General features: G+C 39.0%; 3 protein-coding genes, 2 long non-coding RNA genes, 5 other non-coding genes and 2 pseudogenes across 11 annotated transcripts; 11 read left to right on the plus strand and 1 right to left on the minus strand.

Annotated features, from left to right (window-relative positions):
- Positions 1-1,491: 1,491 nt before the first annotated feature.
- Positions 1,492-1,639, minus strand: LOC148916109 (U4 spliceosomal RNA). The gene has a single exon (XR_016128416.1). It is a non-coding gene; the product is annotated as a U4 spliceosomal RNA (small nuclear RNA).
- Positions 1,640-1,878: 239 nt separating this feature from the next.
- LOC103334877 (acetylserotonin O-methyltransferase-like) lies at positions 1,879-3,458 on the plus strand. The gene is made up of 2 exons (XM_008237863.3): positions 1,879-2,704; positions 3,005-3,458. The coding sequence occupies exons 1-2, from the start codon at positions 1,937-1,939 to the stop codon at positions 3,308-3,310; spliced, it is 1,074 nt and encodes a 357-aa protein (XP_008236085.2). The 5' UTR covers positions 1,879-1,936; the 3' UTR covers positions 3,311-3,458.
- Positions 3,459-3,811: 353 nt separating this feature from the next.
- On the plus strand, positions 3,812-3,965 carry LOC148916110 (U4 spliceosomal RNA). The gene has a single exon (XR_016128415.1). It is a non-coding gene; the product is annotated as a U4 spliceosomal RNA (small nuclear RNA).
- Positions 3,966-5,279: 1,314 nt separating this feature from the next.
- On the plus strand, positions 5,280-7,219 carry LOC148916111 (uncharacterized). Its single transcript, XR_016127963.1, has 2 exons — positions 5,280-6,234; positions 6,419-7,219. It is a non-coding gene; the product is annotated as an uncharacterized LOC148916111 (long non-coding RNA).
- Positions 6,016-6,211, plus strand: LOC148916112 (U2 spliceosomal RNA). Its single transcript, XR_016128401.1, has one exon. It is a non-coding gene; the product is annotated as a U2 spliceosomal RNA (small nuclear RNA).
- Positions 7,220-10,217: 2,998 nt separating the features above from the next.
- Positions 10,218-11,801, plus strand: LOC103334879 (acetylserotonin O-methyltransferase-like). Its single transcript, XM_089054683.1, has 2 exons — positions 10,218-11,004; positions 11,317-11,801. Exons 1-2 carry the CDS (start codon positions 10,234-10,236, stop codon positions 11,620-11,622), a joined length of 1,077 nt encoding a protein of 358 aa, XP_088910809.1. The 5' UTR covers positions 10,218-10,233; the 3' UTR covers positions 11,623-11,801.
- A 524-nt stretch (positions 11,802-12,325) lies between these two features.
- On the plus strand, positions 12,326-13,916 carry LOC148916113 (acetylserotonin O-methyltransferase pseudogene; annotated as a pseudogene).
- Positions 13,917-14,314: 398 nt separating this feature from the next.
- Positions 14,315-14,466, plus strand: LOC148916114 (U4 spliceosomal RNA). The gene has a single exon (XR_016128414.1). It is a non-coding gene; the product is annotated as a U4 spliceosomal RNA (small nuclear RNA).
- Positions 14,467-15,482: 1,016 nt separating this feature from the next.
- On the plus strand, positions 15,483-17,344 carry LOC148916115 (uncharacterized). The gene is made up of 2 exons (XR_016127992.1): positions 15,483-16,108; positions 16,293-17,344. It is a non-coding gene; the product is annotated as an uncharacterized LOC148916115 (long non-coding RNA).
- Positions 15,890-16,085, plus strand: LOC148916116 (U2 spliceosomal RNA). The gene has a single exon (XR_016128403.1). It is a non-coding gene; the product is annotated as a U2 spliceosomal RNA (small nuclear RNA).
- Positions 17,345-18,734: 1,390 nt separating the features above from the next.
- On the plus strand, positions 18,735-20,384 carry LOC103334876 (acetylserotonin O-methyltransferase-like). The gene is made up of 2 exons (XM_089054685.1): positions 18,735-19,573; positions 19,881-20,384. Exons 1-2 carry the CDS (start codon positions 18,800-18,802, stop codon positions 20,190-20,192), a joined length of 1,086 nt encoding a protein of 361 aa, XP_088910811.1. The 5' UTR covers positions 18,735-18,799; the 3' UTR covers positions 20,193-20,384.
- A 711-nt stretch (positions 20,385-21,095) lies between these two features.
- Positions 21,096-23,341, plus strand: LOC103334875 (acetylserotonin O-methyltransferase-like; annotated as a pseudogene). The gene is made up of 2 exons (XR_016127957.1): positions 21,096-21,906; positions 22,870-23,341. The product of XR_016127957.1 is annotated as an acetylserotonin O-methyltransferase-like (transcript).
- Positions 23,342-25,819: the final 2,478 nt, after the last annotated feature.

Consider the following 25,819-nt stretch of genomic DNA (forward strand, 5'->3'; position numbering starts at 1 on the left):
TCAAGCTGTGTTTCTATACTCCCGCCGAATTAAACTTAACCGACTTAACCTCGCGAATTAAAAAAAATCTGTGAACTTGGGATTACGGTGCGGTTGGATGAGGAGGAAATTTAATGTCGTTCATTAGTGACAAAAGACACTAATTGGGTCAGTGGGTTTGTTGGGAATCTGGGGAGAGGACAGATTTTGGAAGCTGAAGTTTAGTGGCTTTCTTTGGGTTGCAGCTTGCAATGACAAAGGTATTAGGAACCTTGTGATTGAAATGGATTCCGCTGCAGCTGTTCTCCTTATCCAAAACAGATTGGTAACTGCTCAGTCCTCCATGTTTACAGAGAGAAGAATGGGGTGGCTGATTGTATATAGCTAACTTGAGCTGTAACTTCGATTTGGGCCTATGTGTGTTTGATTATGCTCCTGTCTGTAGTGTTTCAAAACTTTTAGATGACTTGTTGGCTGTTCCTAAGATTCGGATGGTTTGTTTAAATCACTCTGAGTAGTTTGCTTTTAGATGACTTGTTGGCTGTTCCTAAGAGATCGGAATCCTTGCAATACTCTGATTAAAATATGTGGATCACTTTCCATTTGTAACAATTGAATTCCCATTGACCATGTATGAACTTGATTTCTTATTTTCTTACATGCAATTTTTTAAATGATTTGATTTTCATATCACCCTGCTAATTCCATAGGGCATTATTGAAGGAAATGAATAAGAGGGGAGGGGAGGGGGGGTGGGGTTGGTTTATGTTGTGTGCGTGTGGGGTATGGGGAGTTATCAAGCAGCAGCTTTGCTCCCTATTTTTTGTCAAAATATTATGGCCGCGTGGCTATACTCGGTTTTATTAAATTTTTTTAAGTTTTGCTGTGCGGCTATACTTATTTTGACACGTGGACGCCTAATCGCTAGGCCAGTCTTATCTTTCGTATCGCCGAGCGGCTATACTCGGTTTTTTTGATTTTTTTTTAATTTTAAAAATATAGTATTATTATTTTCTTATATTCAATTTTCTAAATGATTTGATTTTGATATCGCACTGCTAATTCCATAGAGGCATTATTGAAGGAAATGAATACAAGTGTTTGTGGTTGAGATAATAGATGTGCATTCCAGGGAGCCATTTATGGGAAACATGATTCCCTGAAGGAAAGAGATGTGCAATATTAGGCCATGAAAGAAGTTGTTCTCACAAGTTTCTGTGAAGAAGTTGTTCACTCCCTGCATTGGCCCCAGCTCTTACCTACTTCAAAATTGACCCCAGCTCTTACCTACTTCAAAATTGACTACTCCCTGCGTTGCCCCCAGCTCTTACCTACTTACCTACTTCAAAATTGATTACTCCTCTACTTACCTACTTCAAAATTGACTGTTGGATAAATAGTATAGCCGCGCGGCTATACTTGGTTTCTATTAATGTTTCTCTCCATTTTTTTTATAATTTTTTTAAAATAGTATAACCGAGCAGTTATACTCTTTCAAGCGGCTAAACCCTTGCTCCAAAGAGAGAGCCCTTCCAGAATTTCTGAAGGGAACATGGCTGAACCAAGACCCAAGAGGGGGTTTGGAAATAGTTTTCAACCAGCAATAGACGCGCCTCGGTTAGAACCTCATAAGCTGCGTCATTGTCCCAAGCGCAATTGTACTTCAATCATTTGCTTCCTCTCTCTTCTATCCCACTACGGCAACTCAGCCTTTTCCGCTCTATCCATGTGGGACTACAACTTCTTTTACAATTGATGACATTATTATGAGAGAGAAACAATGTTTTAATAAGATTTTTCCTGATTTAGTCTTATTCTATTTATTAACTCAACAAACTTTCCACTTTTCTTGATCAATTTAATTTAAAAAATAAATCAAAACAATAGAAACTGTTCAACCTCTTCCTGCAAATTATATATATAGTTACCTTAGAGCCTATGACACACACAGAAAGAGATGGATGATAAACAAAGAGAGTTAGGAGGAGAAGAGAAAGAAGAAGAACATGCCAAACTGGAAATCTGGAAATATGTGTTCGGGTTTGCCGAAATCGCAGTGGTAAAATGTGCCATTGAGCTTGGAATAGCTGATGCAATTGAAAGCCATGGCAGCCCCATGACACTCCTAGAGCTATCATCTGCTCTAAGATGTGATCCTTCTCCTCTTTACCGCATCATGAGGGTCCTAGTCCACCTCAAAATATTCAAAGAAAAACCAGCAACCCAATTAGGCCCCAAAGTTTATGCACAAACACCTTTGTCCAAACGTCTATTGAAATCCGGACAAAACAGCATGGCTGCTTTCATTTTGCTAGAGAATAGCCCGGTAATGCTGGCACCGTTTCATGGCCTAAGTGCTCGAATTCAAGGTATTAGCAATCCAGCATTTGAAGCAGTACATGGAGAGGATGTATGGAGCTATGCCGCGGCCAATCCTGATCACAGCAAGCTTTTCAATGAAGCAATGGCTTGTGATGCAAGGGTGACTCTGCCTGCAGTGATTGAAAGTTGTTCAGAGGTGTTCAAAGGGATTGAGACAATTGTAGATGTGGGCGGGGGTGATGGGACTACTTTGCGCTTGTTAATTGAGGCATATCCTTGGATTCGAGGCATCAACTTTGATCTTCCTCATGTTGTGTCTGTTGCTCAGGAGTGTGACCGCATTGAGAATGTTGGAGGTGACATGTTTGAATTTGTTCCAAAGGTTGACGCTGTAATTATGAAGGTTAGTATACACATATATATATAGTTAAAAGAAATCAAGAAAACTAAACCATTTAAGGAAGAGCAGCCTTAAAATAGCTAGCATCAACACGTTTATATTTTTCATTCATCCTGTGAGCTATTAGTTTCATCATTTGATTTATCTGTTAATGTCTACTTATTACATCATTTGTCTGCGCTAATGGAATAAGAAAAAATGTGGTTCCTCTGCCATCACTCCCTGGTTATCTTGCTATAAGTTTTCTTGCTCAACAAAGCATTATGACAATGGATACTCTGATCATCTTTTCGTGAATTGCAGTGGGTTCTTCACGACTGGGGTGATGATGAGTGCATCCGTATCCTTAAGAAGTGCAGGGAAGCTATTCCTGAGGATAAAGGAAAGGTGATAATCATAGAAGCGGTTATCGATGAAAAAGATGAGAAAGAGGACAGCAAGCTAACAAATGTAAGATTCATGCTAGACATGGTGATGATGGCCCATAATAGCACAGGAAAAGAAAGGACCTTGAAGGAATGGGGATATGTTCTTGGTGAGGCTGGCTTTAGCCGACACACTATTACACCGATTCATGCTGTCCAATCTGTTATTCAGGCTTTTCCTTAAATTTAGAGAACAAAAGGCTAAGGATGTGGATTTGTTTTCTCAAATTAGTACTGTTTCATTGTATTGTTCAACTTAACTTGTGGTCTTTCTCTAGTTGCAGCATTGTCAAAATTGTTAAGTTAATAATAAGCCTACTTCTCTTGCTTTATGTAGTCTTTTGTAATCTTGAAATGCAGATGTATAAACTCAAATTTAGGAAAATGACAAATTGATTAAAATTTGGTAAAGAGAAAGGCGGCATTTCACATTCGAAATTGGTATGTATGCAATCAAACTAGACATAGAATGGAGAGGATGCAATTACAAGCTAAGACAAGAAACAACATTCATCTTCTAGATTTTACACATCGGCATTTACAATTATTAGCCAAACATGCGATGGTATATGGCATAGTGATCGTTGTATGTGTGAAAGAAGAAGTTTTAGTCCCACATCGACAGAGCGGAAAAGGCTGAGTTGCTGTAGTGGTATAAAAGCGAGCGGAAGCCAATGATTGAAGTATCTTTGCGCTTGGGGCAATGACGCAGCTTATGAGGTTCTAACCGAGGCGCGTCTATTGCTGGTTGAAAACTATTTCCAAACCCCCTCTTGGGCCTTGGTGCAGCCATGTGCCCTTGAGAATTTCTGTAAGGGCTCTCTCTTCGGAGTAAGGCCCTATAAATATAGTCTCAAGATATTGAACATTTGGTTGCCAAGTTTATTTCCCTCTTTCCAACCTTGGTTATGGAGGTAAATTTCCTTGCGGATGGATGCATTGGTTAACATTTGTCACTCTCAACATCCAAAAAGTTTGGATTCAGTCTCTTCAGCAAATGGCTATGTATGCTTTCAAGTTAGATCATTATGGCATCAGTGTGACTCGGGCCTTTGTTTTGAAGTTGCTTCTTGCTAAAACATTGTGCTCCAATGAGAAAGTAGCTAACTATTTACATATCATAATCTTAAATCATTTTCTCACTCACCCTTATTACGTGAGCTAAGGTCAAGCGCTCAGGAGGATTTAAATTTTGTGAATTTAGAGTAATGAAATGGTGGACTGATAAATAAGCCACTTTTCAAAACTTATATTGTATCATTATGTGATGAAAAGTGCTAATTGGATTTGTTCGGCACTAATATCAATGCTATGGGATAAGAAAAAATGTGGTTCCTCTGCAATCACTCCCTGATTATCTTGCTATAAGTTTTCTTGCTCAACACGGCCTTATGACAATGGATACTCTGATTCTGTTTTCGTGATGAGTGCATCCATATCCTTAAGAAGTGCAGGGAAACTATTCCGGAAGATAAAGGGAATGTGATAATCGTAGAAGCGGTTATCGATGAAAAAGATGAGAAAGAGGACATCAAACTAACAAATGTGAGATTGATGCTAGACATGAAGGAATGGGGATATGTTCTTGGGGAAGCTGGCTTTAGCCGACACTCTATCACACCTATTCATGCTGCCCCATCCGTTATTCAGGCTTTTCCTTAAATTTAGAGAACAAAAAGTTATGGATGTGGATTTGGTTTTGCAAATTAGTACTGTTTCATTGTATTGTTTAAGTTACCTTTTGGTCTTTACCTGTTGCATCATTGTCAAAATTGTTGAGTTAATAAGCCTACTGCTGTTGCAGTTTGTAATCTTTAGATGGTTGGCAATAAAATCTGAGCAAATGCATTGTGGCTGCTATATATCTTTCTATCCCAATACTAGCAGGCATGTTTTTGAGCAACACATGCTTTGATTTTAAGGTATACATATATGTGATTCACAGCACTCCAATGTCTTTCTTTCCTTTAGTTTCTTTCAATGTCCTTACGACTTACGAGACAGAGCCAATGGATGGAAGCTAAGCAAAATCAGATAGAGTTTTCTGCAAAATACTGTATCATCTGTATTGACTCGATTGAACTCATTACAAGAGCACAGCATATTATACAGCCCAGTAGAGGCTTAGCTCTCTGCTAACAATTTAACAAACTGTTAACCTTCTAACTAACTAAAGCATCTGATATAGCATCAATGATATGGCATAATCAGGACCATTCACATACTGCTAATAATAGAGTTGCTTAGATGACGCTGTTATAATACTTGTAGCCCTCCACACAAGTCAGGTCTAGCAATGCATGGCAAACATCCTGTAAAAGCAGAACCCGATCGGGAGGGTATTAAAACAGGATTGAAGAAAAAAAGAAAAAAAAGAGTTACTCTCAAAACAAAACATGTTTAATGAATTCTACTCAAGTTTCACTGATATCTGAGTTCATGACTATCTTTGTTTGGCTATGATTTGAATAAAGCGTAGTCGATGATCTGGAAAAAGTAAAAGTTGTTTGAAATGGAAGAATTTCGTAAACACATGACATGTTTTTTTTCTGTATCTTAATTATAAAGATCCTTACTTGATATAGTCCACAAAAACATCTGCCTCAACAAAGTCACACATGTATCCTATGTAGGTATTTGATGTTACAGCTAGAAAATAATGTACCTAGCTAAAGATTAATTTATACTACAATACAATATTGAATGAATTAGATGTTCCTGCAAGCATCTTTCCATAATTTCTAGTACGATTCGATTAAAAAAATCTTTATCCCTCAGCCTTCGTTCTTGGCACCATCTAGCTGTTTGTAACAATCCCACATCGGCTTCACCAAGGAAGCATGGAAGTGAAGGGCCCTATAAAAGGAGAAAGAAGAGAAGGGAAGAAGCATACCTTTCTCGGCCTTTTGGCTAAGATCAAGTGTAGTATCTGTTCTTATCAGTTTAATATCTGATACGTGGACCAATGGTCCACACGATATTAAATTAATTTCTTTAGGGGGAGGGTCCGCCACAGTAGCTTGCTATTGGGGCTCTCGTGCGTCGCCCAAGCGTTGCACTATTGCATGGGCCTGGCGCACCCCACCAAATCTAGTTCAAACTTAAAAAGTGTCATTGCAATTTCAAACCCTACTACTGTTCTGTATTTTCTAACACTGGAGAAACCACCCTAAGAAATCAAGCTGTGTTTCTGTTGTGCACACTTTGAATTAGGATGTGTCAATTAAACTTAACCAAAGAGTAAATTTAATTTGGAAAGCTGAAGTTTGGGGGATTTTCTTTGGTTTTGCAGCTTGCGATTGACAAAGGTATTAGGAACCTTGTGATTGAGATGGATTCCGCTGCGTTCTCCTTATCCAAAAGAATGGGGTGGCTGATTGTATAGCTAACTTGAGCTATAACTTCGATTTTGGCCTATGTGTGTTTGATTATGCTCCTGTGTGTGGTGTTTCCAAACTTTTAGATGACTTGTTGGCTGTTGGTAAGACTCGGTTGGTTTGTTTAAATCACTATGAGTAGTTTGCTTTTATTCACCCGAAAAAAAGAAGAAAAAGACACTAATGAGGAGATCGGAATCCTTGCAATACTGTGATTAAAATATGTGAATCACTTTCCATTTGTAACAATTGAATTCCCATTGACCATGCATGAACTTGATTTATTATTTTCTTATATGCAATTTTCTAAATGATTTGATTTTCATATCGCACTGCTAATTACATAGAGGCATTATTGAAGGAAATGAATACGAGTGTTATTGCTGAGATAATAGATGTGAATTCCAGGGGGCCATTTGTGAAGGAAAGAGATGTGCAATATTAGCCAGGTAGGGGTTTCCGTGAAAGAAGAAGTTCTCACAAGTTGCCAAATGAATTTAGTTTCCAGGATCCACCTAATCATCAACGCACAGTGCACAGAGGATATTTTGAACAGTTGTATGCTTTTGTGTATGAACCGAGTGGATATTAGATTTGGACAACTTGGGATTGATTTTTTGAGAGTATCAGTAGGCCATAACTAGGCTGGATTTTTCTTGGCCTTTTATAATGCAATTAATTTCCACTTGAATCACATCTGATGGATCTTATGATAATCTCTTGAAAATAAGTTTCCCAAGTAGATTTTTTCAATAAATAAGTGATTCTTGTTGATTTGCTGTAGATCACTTTTGAAACTGCAAAAGCAGAGCTGTTGCATCAACAAAGGCACTACCCTCACTCCCTGCATTGGCCCCAGCTCTTATCTACTTCAAAATAGACTGTTCAATATTGAATGAGGATGACAGATTTCTAAATGTTCAGCAGATTTTCTACTACATTATGTATATAAAGCTTTCAACTCCAATATCTTCCTGCAAATTATACATATACTGCTAGGGACGGATCCAGGAATTTTCCTTCCGGTGGTCAACGTCTTAAAGGTTAAAAAATTTATATTCAAAATAATAGACCCATAAAAATGAAACGATAATATTATAGTTCGTAATTAATTAAAAAAATCATATTACAATTGTTCACGACGAGTTTTCATCTTGCAACTCACTTTCTTTCCAACTACCCACCACATCTCTCGAATTCAAACTATCCACATTATCCAAACTAGAAGTAGTTAACGAGAGTTTTCTCTTAAAGTATCATTCTATAATTTTATTTTATTTTGATCAAATAGAAACTTCATTAGATAAACTTCAACAAGACATTTAAAAGATCAATCCCAAGAGGGCAACAAACTAACATGCTAAAAACATAACTAATGCGGACAAAGCCGCACTAAAACTACTAGGCCACATCACCACAATTAACCATAAGCTCAAACAAAGCCCACAAACCCAACATAACCAAAACCCTAAAACATCTTATAAGCCTAGACGAACCCTACCACCACCACATGATGAAGCGCCGTCGCGGCCACACCAACCACCACATCCGTAACAGATATTGGGATTTAGTTTTTTTTTTTTTTTTTGGGGCAAAAAGATCTTCATAAACACAGCCAAAACAGACCAGCGAAACAAACAAAAGGAGAAGCAACAACCAAACGAAGCGTAAAGAAAAGAAACACAAGCAAAGCTAGGACGTAGCTTGAAACAATGGCTAAACTGCTAAAAAAAACTATAAAAATAAAAAGGGCGGGGGTGTGGTTTGAAAATGGAAAAAATGAGTGAAAACTCATTCGGGGATGGGGAGTTATCGCAGCATTGCTAGTATAGCCGCGGGGCTATACTCGGTTTCATTATTTTTTACAGTATAGCCGCGCGGCTATATTTATACCAGGCCGGTCCTCTGTTTTTAAAATAAATCGTATAGCCGATCGGCTATACTCGGTTTATTTATTTATTTATATTTATTTTAAATATAGTATAATTTTCTTATATGCAATTTTCTAAATGATTTTATATCGCACTGCTAATTCCATAGAGGCATTATTGAAGGAAATGAATACGAGTAGTTGTGGTTGAGACAATAGATACGTGGGCAAAAAGATCTTCATAAACACAGCCAAAACAGACCAGCGCAAAAAACTAAAGGAGAATCAACAACCAAACGTACAGTGCACGTTATCACAAGTTGCCAAATGAATTTAGGCAGGTAGGCAGGTAGGCAGGTAGGGTTTCCGTGAAAGAAGTTGTTCTCACAAGTTGCCAAATGGATTTATTTTCCAGGATCCACCTTATCGTGAACGCACAGTGCACAGAGGATATTTTGAACAGTTGTATGCTTTTGTGTTTGCCTGATAATGCAAAGGTAAAAATCAGAAAAGCATGAGTATGAACTGATTGGATATTAGTTCTGGACAACTTGGGATTGATTTTTTGAGAGTATCAGTAGGCCATAACTAGGATGGATCTTATGATAATCTCTTGAAATAAATAAGTTTTCAAGCAGATTTTTTAAATAAATAAGTGATTCTTGTTGATTTCTTAGCTGTAAATCACTTTTGAAACTGCAAAAGCAGCTGTTGCAATACAAAGGCACTACCGCGCTACTCCCTGCATTGGCCCCAGCTCATACTTAAAATTGTCTGTTGGATAAATAATATAGCCGCGCGGCTATACTTGGATTTTCCCCTTTTTATTGAAAAATCATATAGCCGGGCGTATATACTCGGTTTTATTAATGTTTCTCTCCCTTTTTTTCTAATTTTTTAAAAATAGCCCTTACTCCGAAGAGAGCCCTTCCAGAAATTCTCAAGGGCACATGGCAGAACCAAGGCCCAAGGGGGGGTTTGGAAATAGTATTCAACCAGCAATAGACGCGCCTCGGTTAGAACCTCATAAAAAAAAGATACTTCAATCATTGGCTTCCGCACACTTTTATCCCACTACAGCAACTCAGCCTTTTCTGCTCTCTCCGTGTGGGACTACAACTTCTTCTTTACAATTGATAATTACAGCATCGGCCTTTGGAATACAATCAAACATGTCACCTCCAATATTATCCATGCGAACGCACTCCTGAGCATTTTTTTCTATTAAAATATACTCGGTTTTATTAATATTTCTCTCCTTTTTTTTTAAAATAATTTGTTTTGCAGTTGCTTCTCACTCACCCTTATTACGTGAGCTACTTTGAAGCTTGTATTGTATCATTGTATGATGAAAAGTGCTAATTGGATTTGTTCGGCATTAATATCGGTGCTGATGGGTTCAAGTTTAGAAAATAGATGAAGAATTGTATGACAAAGAGTGAACACGAAGAAAATAGTGCTTTCACTTGTGTTATTATATAGTATAAGTGTGATGAACTTGTTAAGCAAATTTGGAACAATAAATAGTTTGAGTAATTTTTGGTTGTATTGGATATTGGATAATTTTTGGTTTGGCAAAAAATGGAGTAGCGACTGCCTACCCTGCCCTTATAGTTGGACCGACCCTGGTAGGTTGGGTTTGAGTAAGCAGAAGAAATTTGATTGTACTGGGTATTTGGGTAATTTTTGGTTTGGCAAAAAATGGAGTACGAGGCTGCCTACCCTGCCCTTAGGGTAGGACCGCCCCTGCATTACCTAAACTGTTCAACACATGTTCTGCATGTAACTATACTCCAATCTCTTCCTGCAAATTATATATATTGCTACCTTAGAGCCTACGACACACACACAGAGAAAGAGATGGAATATAAACAAAGAGAGTTAGGAGGAGAAGAGAAAGAAGAAGAATATGCCAAACTGGAAATCTGGAAATATGTGTTTGGCTTTGCCGAAATCGCGGTGGTAAAATGTGCCATTCAGCTTGGAATAGCCGATGCAATTGAAAGCCATGGCAGCCCCATGACACTCCTAGAGCTATCATCTGCTCTAAGATGTGATCCTTCTCCCCTTTACCGCATCATGAGGGTCCTAGTCCACCTCAAAATATTCAAAGAAAAGCCAGCAACCCAATTAGGCCCCAAAGTTTATGCACAAACACCTTTGTCCAAACTGCTATTGAAATCCGGACAAAACAGCATGGCTGCTTTCATTTTGCTAGAGAATAGCCCGGTAATGCTGGCACCGTGGCATGTCCTCAGTACCCGAATCAAAGGTAATATTAGAAATTCAGTGTTCGAGGAAGTACATGGTGAGGACATATGGAGCTTTGGCGCAGCCAATCCTGATCACAACAAGCTTTTCAATGAAGCAATGGCTTGTGATGCAAGGGTGGTTGTGTCTGCAGTGATTGAAAGTTGTATAGAGGTGTTCAAGGGGATTGAGACAATTGTAGATGTGGGCGGGGGTGATGGGACTACTTTGCGCTTGTTGGTTGAGGCATGTCCTTGGATTCAAGGCATCAACTTTGATCTTCCTCATGTTGTGTCTGTTGCTCAGGAGTGTGACCGCATTGAGAATGTTGGAGGTGACATGTTTGATTGTGTTCCAAAGGCTGATGCTGTAATTATTAAGGTTAGTATATATATATATATATATATATATATATAGTTAAAGGAAATAGAGAAAACTAAACCATTTGAGGAAGAGCAGCCTTAAAATAGCTAGCAGCGACACGTTTATATTTTTCATTCATCCTGTGATCTAGTAGTTTCATCATTTGATTTATCTGTTAATGTCTACTTATTACATCATTTGTCTGCGCTAATGGGATAAGAAAAAATGTAGTTCCTCTGCCATCACTCCCTGATTATCTTGCTATAAGTTTTCTTGCTCAACAAGGCATTGTGACAATGGATGCTCTGATTCTGTTTTCGTGAATTGCAGTCGGTTCTTCAAGACTGGGGCGATGACAAGTGCATCCGTATCCTTAAGAAGTGCAGGGAAGCTATTGTGGAGGATAAAGGGAAGGTCATAATCATAGAAGCGGTTATCGATGAAAAAGATGAGAAAGAGGACATCAAACTAACAAATGTGAGATTGATGCTAGACATGGTGATGATGGCCTATACAAACACAGGAAAAGAAAGGACCTTGAAGGAATGGGAATATGTTCTTGGGGAAGCTGGCTTCAGCCGACACACTATCGCACCTATTCATGCTGTCTGTTCCGTTATTCAGGCTTTTCCTTAAATTTAGAGAACAAAAAGTTATGGATGTGCATTTGTTTTTGCAAATTAGTACTGTTTCATTGTAGTGTTAAGTTACCTTTTGGTCTTTATCTGTTGATTTAATAAGCCTACTGCTCTTGCAGTTTGTAATCTTTAGATGGTTGGCAATAAAATCTGAGCAAATGCATTGTGGTTGCTATATATCTTTCCCTCCCAATACTAGTAGGCATGTTTTTGAGCAACACAGGCTTTCCATTAGTTTGTCTTTCAATGTCCTTACGACTTATGGGACAGAACCAATGGATGGAAGCTAAGCAAACTCAGATAGAGTTTTCTGCAGAATACTGTATCATCAGTATTGACTCGATTGAACTCATTACAAGAGCATATTATATTATATAGCTCAGTAGAGGCTTAGCTCTCTGCTCACAACAAAAAAACAAGATTCATAACTAAAACGTATGTATCTTATTCTTATGATAATGTGCCACTAGCTACAGCTGAACATGTACATGCATGCTTACCATGTTTCTCTACTACGTAGTAAACTTTTTGATAAAATACATTGGCAAAGAAAGAATTTTGTATGCAAGACAAAATCCTTCCAGCCAATTGGGCAAAAGATGTCTACCATTACATGAAAATACATTTAAAATTGAGTGGTTGAATCTGGAAAAAATCCCAATGAAAATGATACATTACCTAAATTGTTCAACACATGTTGCATGCAACTAAAGATTTCAACTCCAACTCTTCCTGCAAATTATATATATATACATTGCTACCTTAGAGCGTACGACACAACACACACACAAAGAGATGGAATTAAACAAAGAGTGTTAGGAGGAGAAGAGAAAGAAGAAGAACATGCCAAACTGGAAATCTGGAAATAAGTGTTCGGGTTTGTCGAAATCTCAGTGGTAAAATGTGCCATTGAGCTTGGAATAGCTGATGCAATTGAAAGCCATGGTAGCCCCATGACACTCCTAGAGCTGTCATCTGCTCTAAGATGTGATCCTTCTCCCCTTTACCGCACCTTCTCCCCTTTACTGCATCATGAGGGTCCTAGTTCACCTCAAAATATTCAAAGAAAAACGAGCAACCCAATTGGGCCCCAAAGTTTATGCACAAACACCTTTGTCCAAAAGGCTATTGAAATCCGGACAAAACAGCATGGGTGCTTTCATTTTGCAAGAGAATAGCCCGGTAATGCTGGCACCGTGGCATGGCCTAAGTGCTCGAATTCAAGGTATTAGCAATCCAGCATTTGAAGCAGTACATGGAGAGGATGTATGGAGCTATGCCGCGGCCAATCCTGATCACAGCAAGCTTTTCAAAGAAGCAATGGCTTGTGATGCAAGGGTGGCTGTGCCTGCAGTTATTGAAAGTTGTTTAGAGGTGTTCAAAGGGATTGAGACAATCGTAGATGTGGGCGGGGGTGATGGGACTACTTTGCGCTCATTAATTGAGGCATGTCCTTGGATTCGAGGCATCAACTTTGATCTTCCTCATGTTGTGTCTCTTGGTCAGGAGTGTGACCGTATTGAGAATGATGGAGGTGACTGATTTTGTTCCAAAGGCTGATGCTGTAATTATGAAGGTTAGTATAGATATTATATATATATATATATATATATATGTATCATATGTATATAGTTAAAAGAAATCAAGAAAACTAAACCATTTAAGGAAGAGCAGCCTTAAAATAGCTAGCATCAACACGCTTATATTTTTCATTCATCCTGTGAGCTATTAGTTTCATCATTTGATTTATCTGTTAATGTCTACTTATTACATCATTTGTCTGCGCTAATGGGATAATAAAAAATGTGGTTCCTCTGCCATCACTCCCTGATTATCTTGCTATAAGTTTTCTTGCTCAACAAAGCGTTATGACAATGGATACTCTGATTCTGTTTTTGTGAATTGCAGTGGGTTCTTCACGACTGGGGCGATGATGAGTGCATCCGTATCCTTAAGCTATTCCTGAGGATAAAGGGAAGGTGATAATCATAGAAGCGGTTATCGATGAAAAAGATGAGAAAGAGGACAGCAAGCTAACAAATGTAAGATTGATGCTAGACATGGTGATGATGGCCCATAATAGCACAGGCAAAGAAAGGACCTTGAAGGAATGGGGATATGTTCTTGGTGAGGCTGGCTTTAGCCGACACTATTACACCGATTCATGATGTCCAATCTGTTATTCAGGCTTTTCCTTAAATTTAGAGAACAAAAGGCTAAGTATGTGGATTTGTTTTCTCAAATTAGTACTGTTTCATTGTATTGTTCAACTTAACTTGTGGTCTTTCTCTAGTTGCAGCATTGTCAAAATTGTTAACTTGATAATAAGCCTACTGCTCTTGCTTTATGTAGTCTGTTTTGTAATCTTTAAACTCAAATTTAGGAAAATGAAAATTTGAATAAAATTTGGTAAAGAGAAAGGCGGCATTTCACATTCCAAATTGGTATGTATGCAATCAAACTAGACATATAGAATGGAGAGGATGCAATTTCAAGCTAAGACAAGAAACAACATTCATCTTCTAGATTTTACACATCGGCATTTACAATTATTAGCCAAACATGCGATGGTATATGGCATAGTGATCGTTGTATGTGTGAAAGAAGAAGTTTTAGTCCCACATCGACAGAGCGGAAAAGGCTGAGTTGCTGTAGTGGTATAAAAGCGAGCGGAAGCCAATGATTGAAGTATCTTTGCGCTTGGGGCAATGACGCAGCTTATGAGGTTCTAACCGAGGCGCGTCTATTGCTGGTTGAAAACTATTTCCAAACCCCCTCTTGGGCCTTGGCAGCCATGTGCCCTTGAGAATTTCTGTAAGGGCTATCTCTTCGGAGTAAGGCCCTATAAATATAGTCTCAAGATATTGAACATTTGGTTGCCAAGTTTATTTCCCTCTTTCCAACCTTGGTTATGGAGGTAAATTTCCTTGCGGATGGATGCATTGGTTAACATTTGTCACTCTCAACATCCAAAAAGTTTGGATTCAGTCTCTTCAGCAAATGGCTATGTATGCTTTCAAGTTAGATCATTATGGCATCAGTGTGACACGGGCCTTTGTTTTGCAGTTGCTTCATTGTATTGTTAAGTTACCTTTTGGTCTTTACCTGTTGCATCATTGTCAAAATTGTTGAGTTAATAAGCCTACTGCTCTTGCAGTTTGTAATCTTTAGATGGTTGGCAATAAAATCTGAGCAAATGCATTGTGGCTGCTATATATCTTTCTATCCCAATACTAGCAGGCATGTTTTTGAGCAACCCATGCTTTGATTTTTAAGGTATACATATATGTGATTCACAGCACTCCAATGTCTTTCTTTCCATTAGTTTGTCTTTCAATGTCCTTACGACTTACGAGACAGAGCCAATGGATGGAAGCTAAGCAAAAACAGATAAGAGTTTTCTGCAGAATACTATATCATCTGTATTGACTCGATTGAACTCATTACAAGAGCATAGTATATTATACAGCCCAGTAGAGGCTTAGCTCTCTGCTAACAATTTAACAAACTGTTAACCTTCTAACTAACTAAAGCATCTGATATAGCATCAATGATATGGCATAATCAGGACCATTCACATACTGCTAATAATAGAGTTGCTTAGATCATGCTGTTATAATACTTGTAGCCCTCCACACAAGTAAGAATGAAATATTAATGGAAGGTCTAGCAATGCATGGCAAACATCCTGTAAAAGCAGAACCCGATCGGGAGGGTATTAAAACAAGATTGAAGAAAAAAAGAAAAAAAAGAGTTACTCTCAAAACAAAACATGTTTAATGAATTCTACTCAAGTTTCACTGATATCTGAGTTCATGACTATCTTTGTTTGGCTATGATTTGAATAAAGCGTAGTCGATGATCTGGAAAAAGTAAAAGTTGTTTGAAATGGAAGAATTTCGTAAACACATGACATGTTTTTTTTCTGTATCTTAATTATAAAGATCCTTACTTGATATAGTCCACAAAAACATCTGCCTCAACAAAGTCACACATGTATCCTATGTAGGTATTTGATGTTACAGCTAGAAAATAATGTACCTAGCTAAAGATTAATTTATACTACAATACAATATTGAATGAATTAGATGTTCCTGCAAGCATCTTTCCATAATTTCTAGTACGATTCGATTAAAAAAATCTTTATCCCTCAGCCTTCGTTCTTGGCACCATCTAGCTGTTTGTAACAATCCCACATCGGCTTCACCAAGGAAGCATGGAAGTGAAGGGCCCTATAAAAGGAGAAAGAAGAGAAGGGAAGAAGCATACCTTTCTCGGCCTTTTGGCTAAGATCAAGTGTAGTATCTGTTCTTATCAGTTTAATATCTGATACGTGGACCAATGGTCCACACGATATTAAATTAATTTCTTTAGGGGGAGGGTCCGCCACAGTAGCTTGCTATTGGGGCTCTCGTGCGTCGCCCAAGCGTTGCACTATTGCATGGGCCTGGCGCACCCCACCAAATCTAGTTCAAACTTAAAAAGTGTCATTGCAATTTCAAACCCTACTACTGTTCTGTATTTTCTAACACTGGAGAAACCACCCTAAGAAATCAAGCTGTGTTTCTGTTGTGCACACTTTGAATTAGGATGTGTCAATTAAACTTAACCAAAGAGTAAATTTAATTTGGAAAGCTGAAGTTTGGGGGATTTTCTTTGGTTTTGCAGCTTGCGATTGACAAAGGTATTAGGAACCTTGTGATTGAGATGGATTCTGCTGCGTTCTCCTTATCCAAAAGAATGGGGTGGCTGATTGTATAGCTAACTTGAGCTATAACTTCGATTTTGGCCTATGTGTGTTTGATTATGCTCCTGTGTGTAGTGTTTCCAAACTTTTAGATGACTTGTTGGCTGTTGGTAAGACTCGGTTGGTTTGTTTAAATCACTATGAGTAGTTTGCTTTTATTCACCCGAAAAAAAGAAGAAAAAGACACTAATGAGGAGATCGGAATCCTTGCAATACTGTGATTAAAATATGTGAATCACTTTCCATTTGTAACAATTGAATTCCCATTGACCATGCATGAACTTGATTTATTATTTTCTTATATGCAATTTTCTAAATGATTTGATTTTCATATCGCACTGCTAATTACATAGAGGCATTATTGAAGGAAATGAATACGAGTGTTATTGCTGAGATAATAGATGTGAATTCCAGGGGGCCATTTGTGAAGGAAAGAGATGTGCAATATTAGCCAGGTAGGGGTTTCCGTGAAAGAAGAAGTTCTCACAAGTTGCCAAATGAATTTAGTTTCCAGGATCCACCTAATCATCAACGCACAGTGCACAGAGGATATTTTGAACAGTTGTATGCTTTTGTGTATGAACCGAGTGGATATTAGATTTGGACAACTTGGGATTGATTTTTTGAGAGTATCAGTAGGCCATAACTAGGCTGGATTTTTCTTGGCCTTTTATAATGCAATTAATTTCCACTTGAATCACATCTGATGGATCTTATGATAATCTCTTGAAAATAAGTTTCCCAAGTAGATTTTTTCAATAAATAAGTGATTCTTGTTGATTTGCTGTAGATCACTTTTGAAACTGCAAAAGCAGAGCTGTTGCATCAACAAAGGCACTACCCTCACTCCCTGCATTGGCCCCAGCTCTTATCTACTTCAAAATAGACTGTTCAATATTGAATGAGGATGACAGATTTCTAAATGTTCAGCAGATTTTCTACTACATTATGTATATAAAGCTTTCAACTCCAATATCTTCCTGCAAATTATACATATACTGCTAGGGACGGATCCAGGAATTTTCCTTCCGGTGGTCAACGTCTTAAAGGTTAAAAAATTTATATTCAAAATAATAGACCCATAAAAATGAAACGATAATATTATAGTTCGTAATTAATTAAAAAAATCATATTACAATTGTTCACGACGAGTTTTCATCTTGCAACTCACTTTCTTTCCAACTACCCACCACATCTCTCGAATTCAAACTATCCACATTATCCAAACTAGAAGTAGTTAACGAGAGTTTTCTCTTAAAGTATCATTCTATAATTTTATTTTATTTTGATCAAAATCCTTTCGGATAAGAAAATGACCAAACTACCCTGCCCCAAGGGTAATTTCGTAAATTCACATTTAATTTCATTAAAACAGAGAATAATTTGGAGTCGGGGTGTTACAAAAGATCAGTGTAGTATCTGTTCTTATCAGTTTAATATCGATACCAATGGTCCACACGATATTAAATTAATTTCTTTAGGGAGGGTCCACAACAGTGCACGGGCTCTGCGTCGCACCCCACCAAATCTAGTTCAAACTTAAAATTTTACCCTCAATTGCAAGCCAGTCATTGTGTATTTTGTAACACTAGAGAACATCCTGAGAAATAGAAAAATATCAAGCTTGTGAAGGGATAGCAAAATTGCTAACCCCGACCAACCATGCCATGTGTTTTTCGTGCTAGTTCATTAGTTTCTTGTATGCAATTCTTTTTCTAAATGATTTGATTTTCATATCGTATAATTTTCACCGCTCATAGAGGCATTATTGAAGGAAATGAATACGTGTGTTTGTGGTTGAGATAATAGATGTGAATTCCAGAGAGCCGTTTATGGGAAAAACAAGATTCCCTGGCGTAAAGAAATGTGCAAAATGAATTTAGTTTCCAGGGTCCACTTTATCATCAACTTAAAGAGGAAATTTTGAACAGTTGTATGCTTTTATGTTTACCTACTAAATTAAATGTTGTCTCTCTTTTTTATTATTTTATAAATTCTCATGAGAAAAATATATATGTTCTGGACGACTTGGGATTGATTTTCAGATTGTTACTAGGCTGGATTGTTCTTGGCCTTTATAGAAGCAATTAATTCCCCAACAACTTCTTAATGTTCATAAGAGGTGAATCACATCTGATGGTTCTTATGATAATCACTTTTGAAAGCAGATTTTTTCAATTAAAAAAAAAGTGAATATTGTTGATTTCTTAGGAGCAAATCACTTTTGAATGGCTTTAAAACTGCAAAAGCAGCTGCTACCTCCACTCCCTGCATTGGCCCCAGCTCTGATCTACTGCAAAATTGACTGTTCAATATTGAATGAGAGTGACAGATTTCTAAATGTTAAGCACATTCAACTCCAATCTCTTCCTGCAAATTATATATACGGCTAAGAGCCTAGGACAAACACACACACACACACAAAGATATGGAAGATAAACAAAGTAGAGAGTTAAGATCGGAAGAGGAAGAAGAAGAAGAGCATGCCAAAGTGGATGTCTTGAAATATGTTTTCGGGTTTGTTGAAATCGCAGTGGTGAAATGCGCCATTGAGCTCGGGATAGCTGATACAATTGAAAGCCATGGAAGCCCCATGACACTCTTAGAGCTCTCATCTGCTCTAAGTTGTGATCCTTCTTCCCTTTACCGCATCATGAGGGTACTTGTCCACCTCAAAATATTCAAAGAGAAACCGTCAACCCAATTAGGCCCCAAAGTTTTTGTACAAACACCTTTGTCCAAATGGCTATTGAAATCCGGAGAAAACAGCATGGCTGCTTTAATTTTGCTAGAGAGTAGCCCGGTAATGCTGGCACCGTGGCATGGCCTAAGTGCTCGAATTCAAGGCATTAGCAATCCAGCATTTGAAGCAGTACATGGAGAGGATATATGGAGCTATGCCGCAGCCAATCCTGATCACAGCAAGCTTATCAACGAAGCAATGGCTTGTGAAGCAAGGGTGGCTGTGCCTGCAGTGATTGAAAGTTGTTTAGAGGTGTTCAAAGGGATTGAGACAATTGTAGATGTGGGCGGGGGTGATGGGACTACTTTGCGCTTGTTGGTTGAGGCATGTCCTTGGATTCAAGGCATCAACTTTGATCTTCCTCATGTTGTGTCTGTTGCTCAGGAGTGTGACCGCATTAAGAATGTTGGAGGTGACATGTTTGATAGTGTTCCAAAGGCTGATGCTGTAATTATGAAGGTTAGTATATATATGTATAACATGTATTTAGTTGAAAGAAATCAAGAAAACTAAACCATTTAAGGAAGAGCAGCCTTAAAATATCTAGCAGCAACATGTTTATATTTTTCATTCATCCTGTGAGCTATTAGTTTCATCATTTGATTTGTCTGTTAATGTCTACTTATTACATCATTTGTCTGTGGTAATGGGATAAGAAAAAATGTGGTTCGTCTGCCATCACTCCCTGATTATCTTGCTATAACTTTTCTTGCTCAACAAGGCGTTATGACAATGTATACTCTGATTCTATTTTCGTGAATTGCAGTGGGTTCTTCATGACTGGGGCGATGATGAGTGCATCCGTATCCTTAAGAAGTGCAGGGAAGCTATTCTGGAGAATAAAGGGAAGGTGATAATTGTAGAAGCGGTTATTGATGAAAAAGATGAGAAAGAGGACATCAAACTAACAAATGTGAGATTGATGCTAGACATGGTGATGATGGCCCATACAAACACAGGAAAAGAAAGGACCTTGAAGGAATGGGGATATGTTCTTAGGGAAGCTGGCTTTAGCCGACACACTATCACACCTATTCATGCTGTCCAATCCGTTATTCAGGCTTTTCCCCAAATTTAGAGAACAAAAAGTTATGGGTGTGGATTTGTTTTTGCAAATTAGTACTGTTTGATTGTATTGTTCAAGTTACCTTTTGGTCTTTATCTGTTGCATCATTGTCAAAATTGTTGAGTTAATAAGCCTACTGCTCTTGCAGTTTGTAATCTTTAGATGGTTGGCAATAAAATCTGAGCAAATGCATTGTGGCTGCTATATATCTTCCTATCCCAATACTAGTAGGCATGTTTTTGAGCAACACATGCTTTGATTTTTAAGTTATACATATATGTTATTCGCAGCCCTCCAATGTCTTTCTTTCTATTAGTTTGTCTTTCAATGTCCTTACGACTTACGAGACAGAGCCAATGGATGGAAACTAAGCAAAATCGGATAGAGTTTCCGCGGAATACTGTATCATCTGCATTGATTCAATTCAATTCATATAGCTCAATAGTTGTTCCTCCGTTTTGTGTGTATAGATAAAGGTTGTATGTGTTGATTGAGTGTGTGAATCTCACATCGGAGAATAAAAGCCTTGTCAAATGGTATAAAAGATTTTGAGTCAATTGATTTCGGGTTGGATACTCACATTCTAATACATATATATTAGAAGAGTATCAAAACATGATTGGAAAGACAAAATTAAGAAACAAACAAAAATTATGCTCACAGCAAAAACACAAGATTCTTATGATAATGCCACTAGCTACAGCTAAACAATGCATGCTTACCATGCTTACCATGTTTTTTATACACGACAAAATCCTTCCAGCCAATAAGGTAAAAGATGTCTGCCAATACATTTAAAGTTGAGTGGCTGAATCTGGGAAAAATCCCAACGAAAATGAAACATTACCTAAACTGTTCAACACATGTTCTGCATGTAACCATACTCCGATCTCTTCCTGCAAATTATATATATTGTTACCTTAGAGCCTATGACACACACAGAAAGATATGGAAGATAAACAAAGAGAGTTAGGAGGGAAAGAGAAAGAAGAAGAACATGCCAAAGTGGAAATCTGGAAATATGTGTTCGGGTTTGTCGAAATCGCAGTGGTAAAATGTGCCATTGAGCTTGGAATAGCTGACGCAATTGAAAGCCATGGCAGCCCCATGACACTCCTAGAGCTATCATCTGCTCTAAGATGTGATCCTTCTCCCCTTTACCGCATCATGAGGGTCCTAGTCCACCTCAAAATATTCAAAGAAAAACCAGCAACCCAATTAGGCCCCAAAGTTTATGCACAAACACCTTTGTCCAAACGGCTATTGAAATCCGGAACAAAACAGCATGGCTGCTTTAATTTTGCTAGAGAGTAGCCCGGTAATGCTGGCACCGTGGCATGGCCTAAGTGCTCGAATTCAAGGCAATATTAGAAATCCAGTGTTTGAGGAAGTACATGGTGAGGACCTATGGAGCTTTGGCGCAGCCAATCCTGATCACAACAAGCTTTTCAATGAAGCAATGGCTTGTGATGCAAGGGTGAATGTGCCTGCAGTGATTGAAAGTTGTTTAGAGATGTTCAAAGGGATTGAGACAATCGTAGATGTGGGCGGGGGTGATGGGACTACCATTTGTGCTTGTTGGTTGAGGCATGTCCTTGGATTCAAGGCATCAACTTTGATCTTCCTCATGTTGTGTCTGTTGCTCAGGAGTGTGACCGCATTGAGAATGTTGGAGGTGACATGTTTGATTGTGTTCCAAAGGCTGATGCTGTAATTATTAAGGTTAGTATATATATGTATTATCTGTATATAGTTAAAAGAAATCAAGAAAAATCAACAATTTAAGGAAGATCAGCCTTAAAATAGCTAGCAGCAACCCGTTTATATTTGGGAGATTCAATATTATACCCAATATAGGGGCTAAAGTTATAAAAAGACTCATATATGAACTTTAGAAACACACCTAAAACTCATTTACAACATAACAAATAGGCTTTTAATTTCTTATAAATTACAAAACTGTCATTGATTTCTTAAAACAAGCCTAACCCTAAAACCTCATATATAAAAAACTCAAAATACTCAATCGGACATCAAAGTAATTTAATAATTAAAATTAAATTAAATAGGGCCAGTTGTCATTGGGGGGGGGGGGGTTTGGGTTTGTTTATCGAAATTAAATGGTGTAGGGTTTATCTATAGTTTTCTATTTTAACCCCACACTTTTCTTAGACCCCAACTAATTTAAATTTTCATAATTTCTAAGAATGATCTTCCTAAACTACCCTTAAATACACCCCAAACTAAAAAAATAAGATATGTGACTAAATCCAAAATCTAATACTTTCTAGAGAAAGAGAACAACTCTCTTTATAGAGAGAGAGAGAGAGAGAGAGAGTTTTAAACAAGAAGTTGGAAGGAGGTTTCTTATTAATATGAAGAGTGGTGGGGTGTGTGAGGTGTGTGTATAGATGTACTAGGGTTAATTATTAAGTTGGATGACATCCTTAGTGCTAAGAATGGATATGTGACTAAATGTCTCTTTATATTTTTCATTCATCCTGAGCTATTAGTTTCATCATTTGATTTGTCTGTTAATGTCTACTTATTACATCATTTGTCTGTGCTATTGGGATAAGAAAAAATGTGGTTCCTCTGCCATCACTCCCTGATTATCTTGCTATAAGTTTTCTTGCTCAACAAGGCGTCATAACAATGGGTACTCTAATTCTGTTTTCGTGAATTGCAGGGGTTCTTCACGATCGATGATGAGTGCATCCGTATCCTTAAGAAGTGCAGGGAAGCTATTCCGGAAGATAAAGGGAAGGTGATAATCGTAGAAGCGGTTATCGATGAAAAAGATGAGAAAGAGGACATCAAACTAACAAATGTGAGATTGATGCTAGACATGGTGATGATGGCCCATACAAACACAGGAAAAGAAAGGACCTTGAAGGAATGGGGATATGTTCTTGGGGAAGCTGGCTTTAGCCGACACACTATCACACCTATTCATGCTGTCCCATCCGTTATTCAGGCTTTTCCTTAAATTTAGAGAACAAAAAGTTATGGGTGTGGATTTGCTTTTGCAAATTAGTACTGTTCCATTGTATTGTTTAAGTTACCTTTTGGTCTTTACCTGTTGCATCATTGTCAAAATTGTTGAGTTAATAAGCCTACTGCTCTTGCAGTTTGTAATCTTTAGATGGTTGGCAATAAAATCTGAGCAAATGCATTGTGGCTGCTATATATCTTTCTATCCCAATACTAGCAGACATGTTTTTTAGCAAAACATGCTTTGATTTTTAAGGTATATGTGGTAACCAAATTAAATCAAAACCCTAGGTCAAATAATTCATTCCATTTGGGGATTATTTGACCTAATTGGGAATTAATTAACCTGATTGGGAGTTACTCAATTTAATTGGGGATTACCCAATTAAATTGAACGTTGCCTAATTGGGTTAAAAATTGATTTGGTTAATTACCACGATTCCCAATTAAATGAGGAGTTACCTAATTGAATTAGGATTTGATCCACAATTAGGAGATTTGATTTACCCTAATAAATCAAATCCCTAATTAATCAAATCAATTCCAAAAAGGGGAGGAATAATTCCCTTCCATCTACGGAATTATTCTTCTGAAACCCTAGCCTCCAAGACCATTATAAAAGCATAGCCACACACAAGGGTTGAGGTACGTCTAAATTCCTACCGAAACTCTGCAGAAATCATTTCTCACAAACCCTAGCCACCACTTTCTTTCTCTCCCTTACACAAGGCTCCGGCCACCACACACGGCTTCGGCCACCCGGTTTTCCTTGAAATACCTTACCTAACTTAGGCATCGGAAGGCCTTTGGCCAACACCCGGTGTGGTCCTTTATCCGATCTGTTTTGCAGGGAGAAAGAGAAGCGGAGAAGACGAAGGAATCTTTGACGAATATTCTCGTGGGGAAAATCATTCCCTCCAAATTGGTGCTTTCGTTGAGAGCACGAGTTATACTCAACGCGTGCTCAAGGAATCCGTTCCTCCTATTTTCCAATCCACCGAAGCCTTCCAAACAACCATGGTTGGAAGCATGAAGATGAGAGGCAAAGCCGCCGTGATGGCTAAATCCGCGACGGCCCAAAGCCACTCCACGCACGGTCCCGCAATTGACATGGTGGCACCACCACCTCTCACCACCGCACCAGCCACCGCCGCCGAACATGGTGGAACCTCTCATCAAGGTGGGCTTGTTACCACCGCCGACTTAAGCCCGGTCTTGGAGCAACTTCGCTGCCCTCCATTGCCTCCACCTCGACACACGCCCCGCACACACCTCCAATGAAACCCTAGCCCGTGTGCAATTGGACTCCACACACTTCTCTCCTCCCGATCCACGAAGTCAAGCGACCTTAGTCCGAGAGTTGACCAGCTAGCTCAGAGAATGGACGACCAAAGCGATCTGATGAGGCAATTCCTCCACCAAATCGGCTTGGCTCAAAACCTTGGCCTTGGACAACCGGGCGAAGAGAGAAGGATGGACGAACGCACCGGCATGCAACTCAACTGGTACCCAGGTCGAGCAGGAATGGGCGCAAGGCGAGGGACAACAACTTGATCGGCCTACCGACATGTCACAAGCATCTGCGAGCCCCACTCGGAGCAGATTAAGTTTGAGGAACAACATGAGCGAGAGGCTAGGCCCACGACTTGACGTCCACGCCCGCTTGGGCCCGCAGGGAAATGTACTTCAAAGGCTAGGGCCCTAGGGAGGTCAACCAGACAACCATCGCAACGAGGATCGTGAAGAAAGACGCTCATTGTCCACTCGCAGAGGAGCATTCACGAGAGGCTAGGTCCCCAGGGTGGTCAACCGGATAATCCTCACAATGAGGACCACGAGGAAAGACGCTCCGCTGCTTACTCGAAGAAACGGTTCTCGCGACAAGCTACGGAGGATCTCTCTCGCGCAGTCCACCAACACGCCGCTAGGCGCGCAGACGCAGACCGGAGGAGGTCAATCGCCGCCAACGAGATCGACTGATGTGTGTGAAGGACGAGAAAAGCTTGAGAATGACCGACCGAGACTTGAAGACCGCGGGAATTTCAAGATGTACTACGTAAGGAGATCGACTAGGCAAACTCCACACCTTTCACGGCTGAAATCGAGCAGATCGCTCCCAAGCGGTTCTCAACTCCTTCGCTTTAAGCACTTCAAAGGGGATTCCGATCCCGAGAGCCACCTAAAACACTTTAAAAGTGTCATACTCCTCCACAAGGTCGACTACTCGTTGATGTGCAAGGTATTCGTAGTGACCTTGCGAGGAGCAGCCCAAGATTGGTTCCACACCGCCATCCGGGTCGATCAACAGCTTCAAGAAGTTGGCTTACGTCTTCACCAAAAAGTACACTTCTTACCGAACAATCAAGAAAAATCCGACCACTGTATAACTGCGCAAGAAGTCCGACGAGTCCCTTCGAGATTACATCAAGAGATTCAAAGCAGAAAATGCCAACATTGTAGGATGCGACGACCAATCGCGCTATCCGCTTTCAAGAAAGGCCTTCACTAAACACGACTTGTACCGCGGTGACTATCACTCCCAGCCGGACTCGGCAAAGGTCTACGCGACGCGAACGCTACGCGCTCGGGATGAAGATCGAATCGCCGCAAAAAGCCTACTAAGCGGAAGATCAACCAACTAAGCG

The sequence above is a fragment of the Prunus mume genome, linkage group LG6 (genome assembly GCF_029339155.1).
Source record: "Prunus mume cultivar Tortuosa linkage group LG6, ASM2933915v1, whole genome shotgun sequence".
Taxonomy (NCBI): domain Eukaryota; kingdom Viridiplantae; phylum Streptophyta; class Magnoliopsida; order Rosales; family Rosaceae; genus Prunus; species Prunus mume.

Bases quoted from the DNA above. Each gene is read 5' to 3' on its own strand.
- LOC103334877 (XM_008237863.3), top strand. From the start codon at position 1,937: ATGGATGATAAACAAAGAGAGTTAGGAGGAGAAGAGAAAGAAGAAGAA. The intron at 2,705-3,004 runs GTTAGTATACAC...CGTGAATTGCAG, and splicing joins TTGACGCTGTAATTATGAAG to TGGGTTCTTCACGACTGGGG.
- LOC103334879 (XM_089054683.1), top strand. From the start codon at position 10,234: ATGGAATATAAACAAAGAGAGTTAGGAGGAGAAGAGAAAGAAGAAGAA. The intron at 11,005-11,316 runs GTTAGTATATAT...CGTGAATTGCAG, and splicing joins CTGATGCTGTAATTATTAAG to TCGGTTCTTCAAGACTGGGG.
- LOC103334876 (XM_089054685.1), top strand. From the start codon at position 18,800: ATGGAAGATAAACAAAGTAGAGAGTTAAGATCGGAAGAGGAAGAAGAA. The intron at 19,574-19,880 runs GTTAGTATATAT...CGTGAATTGCAG, and splicing joins CTGATGCTGTAATTATGAAG to TGGGTTCTTCATGACTGGGG.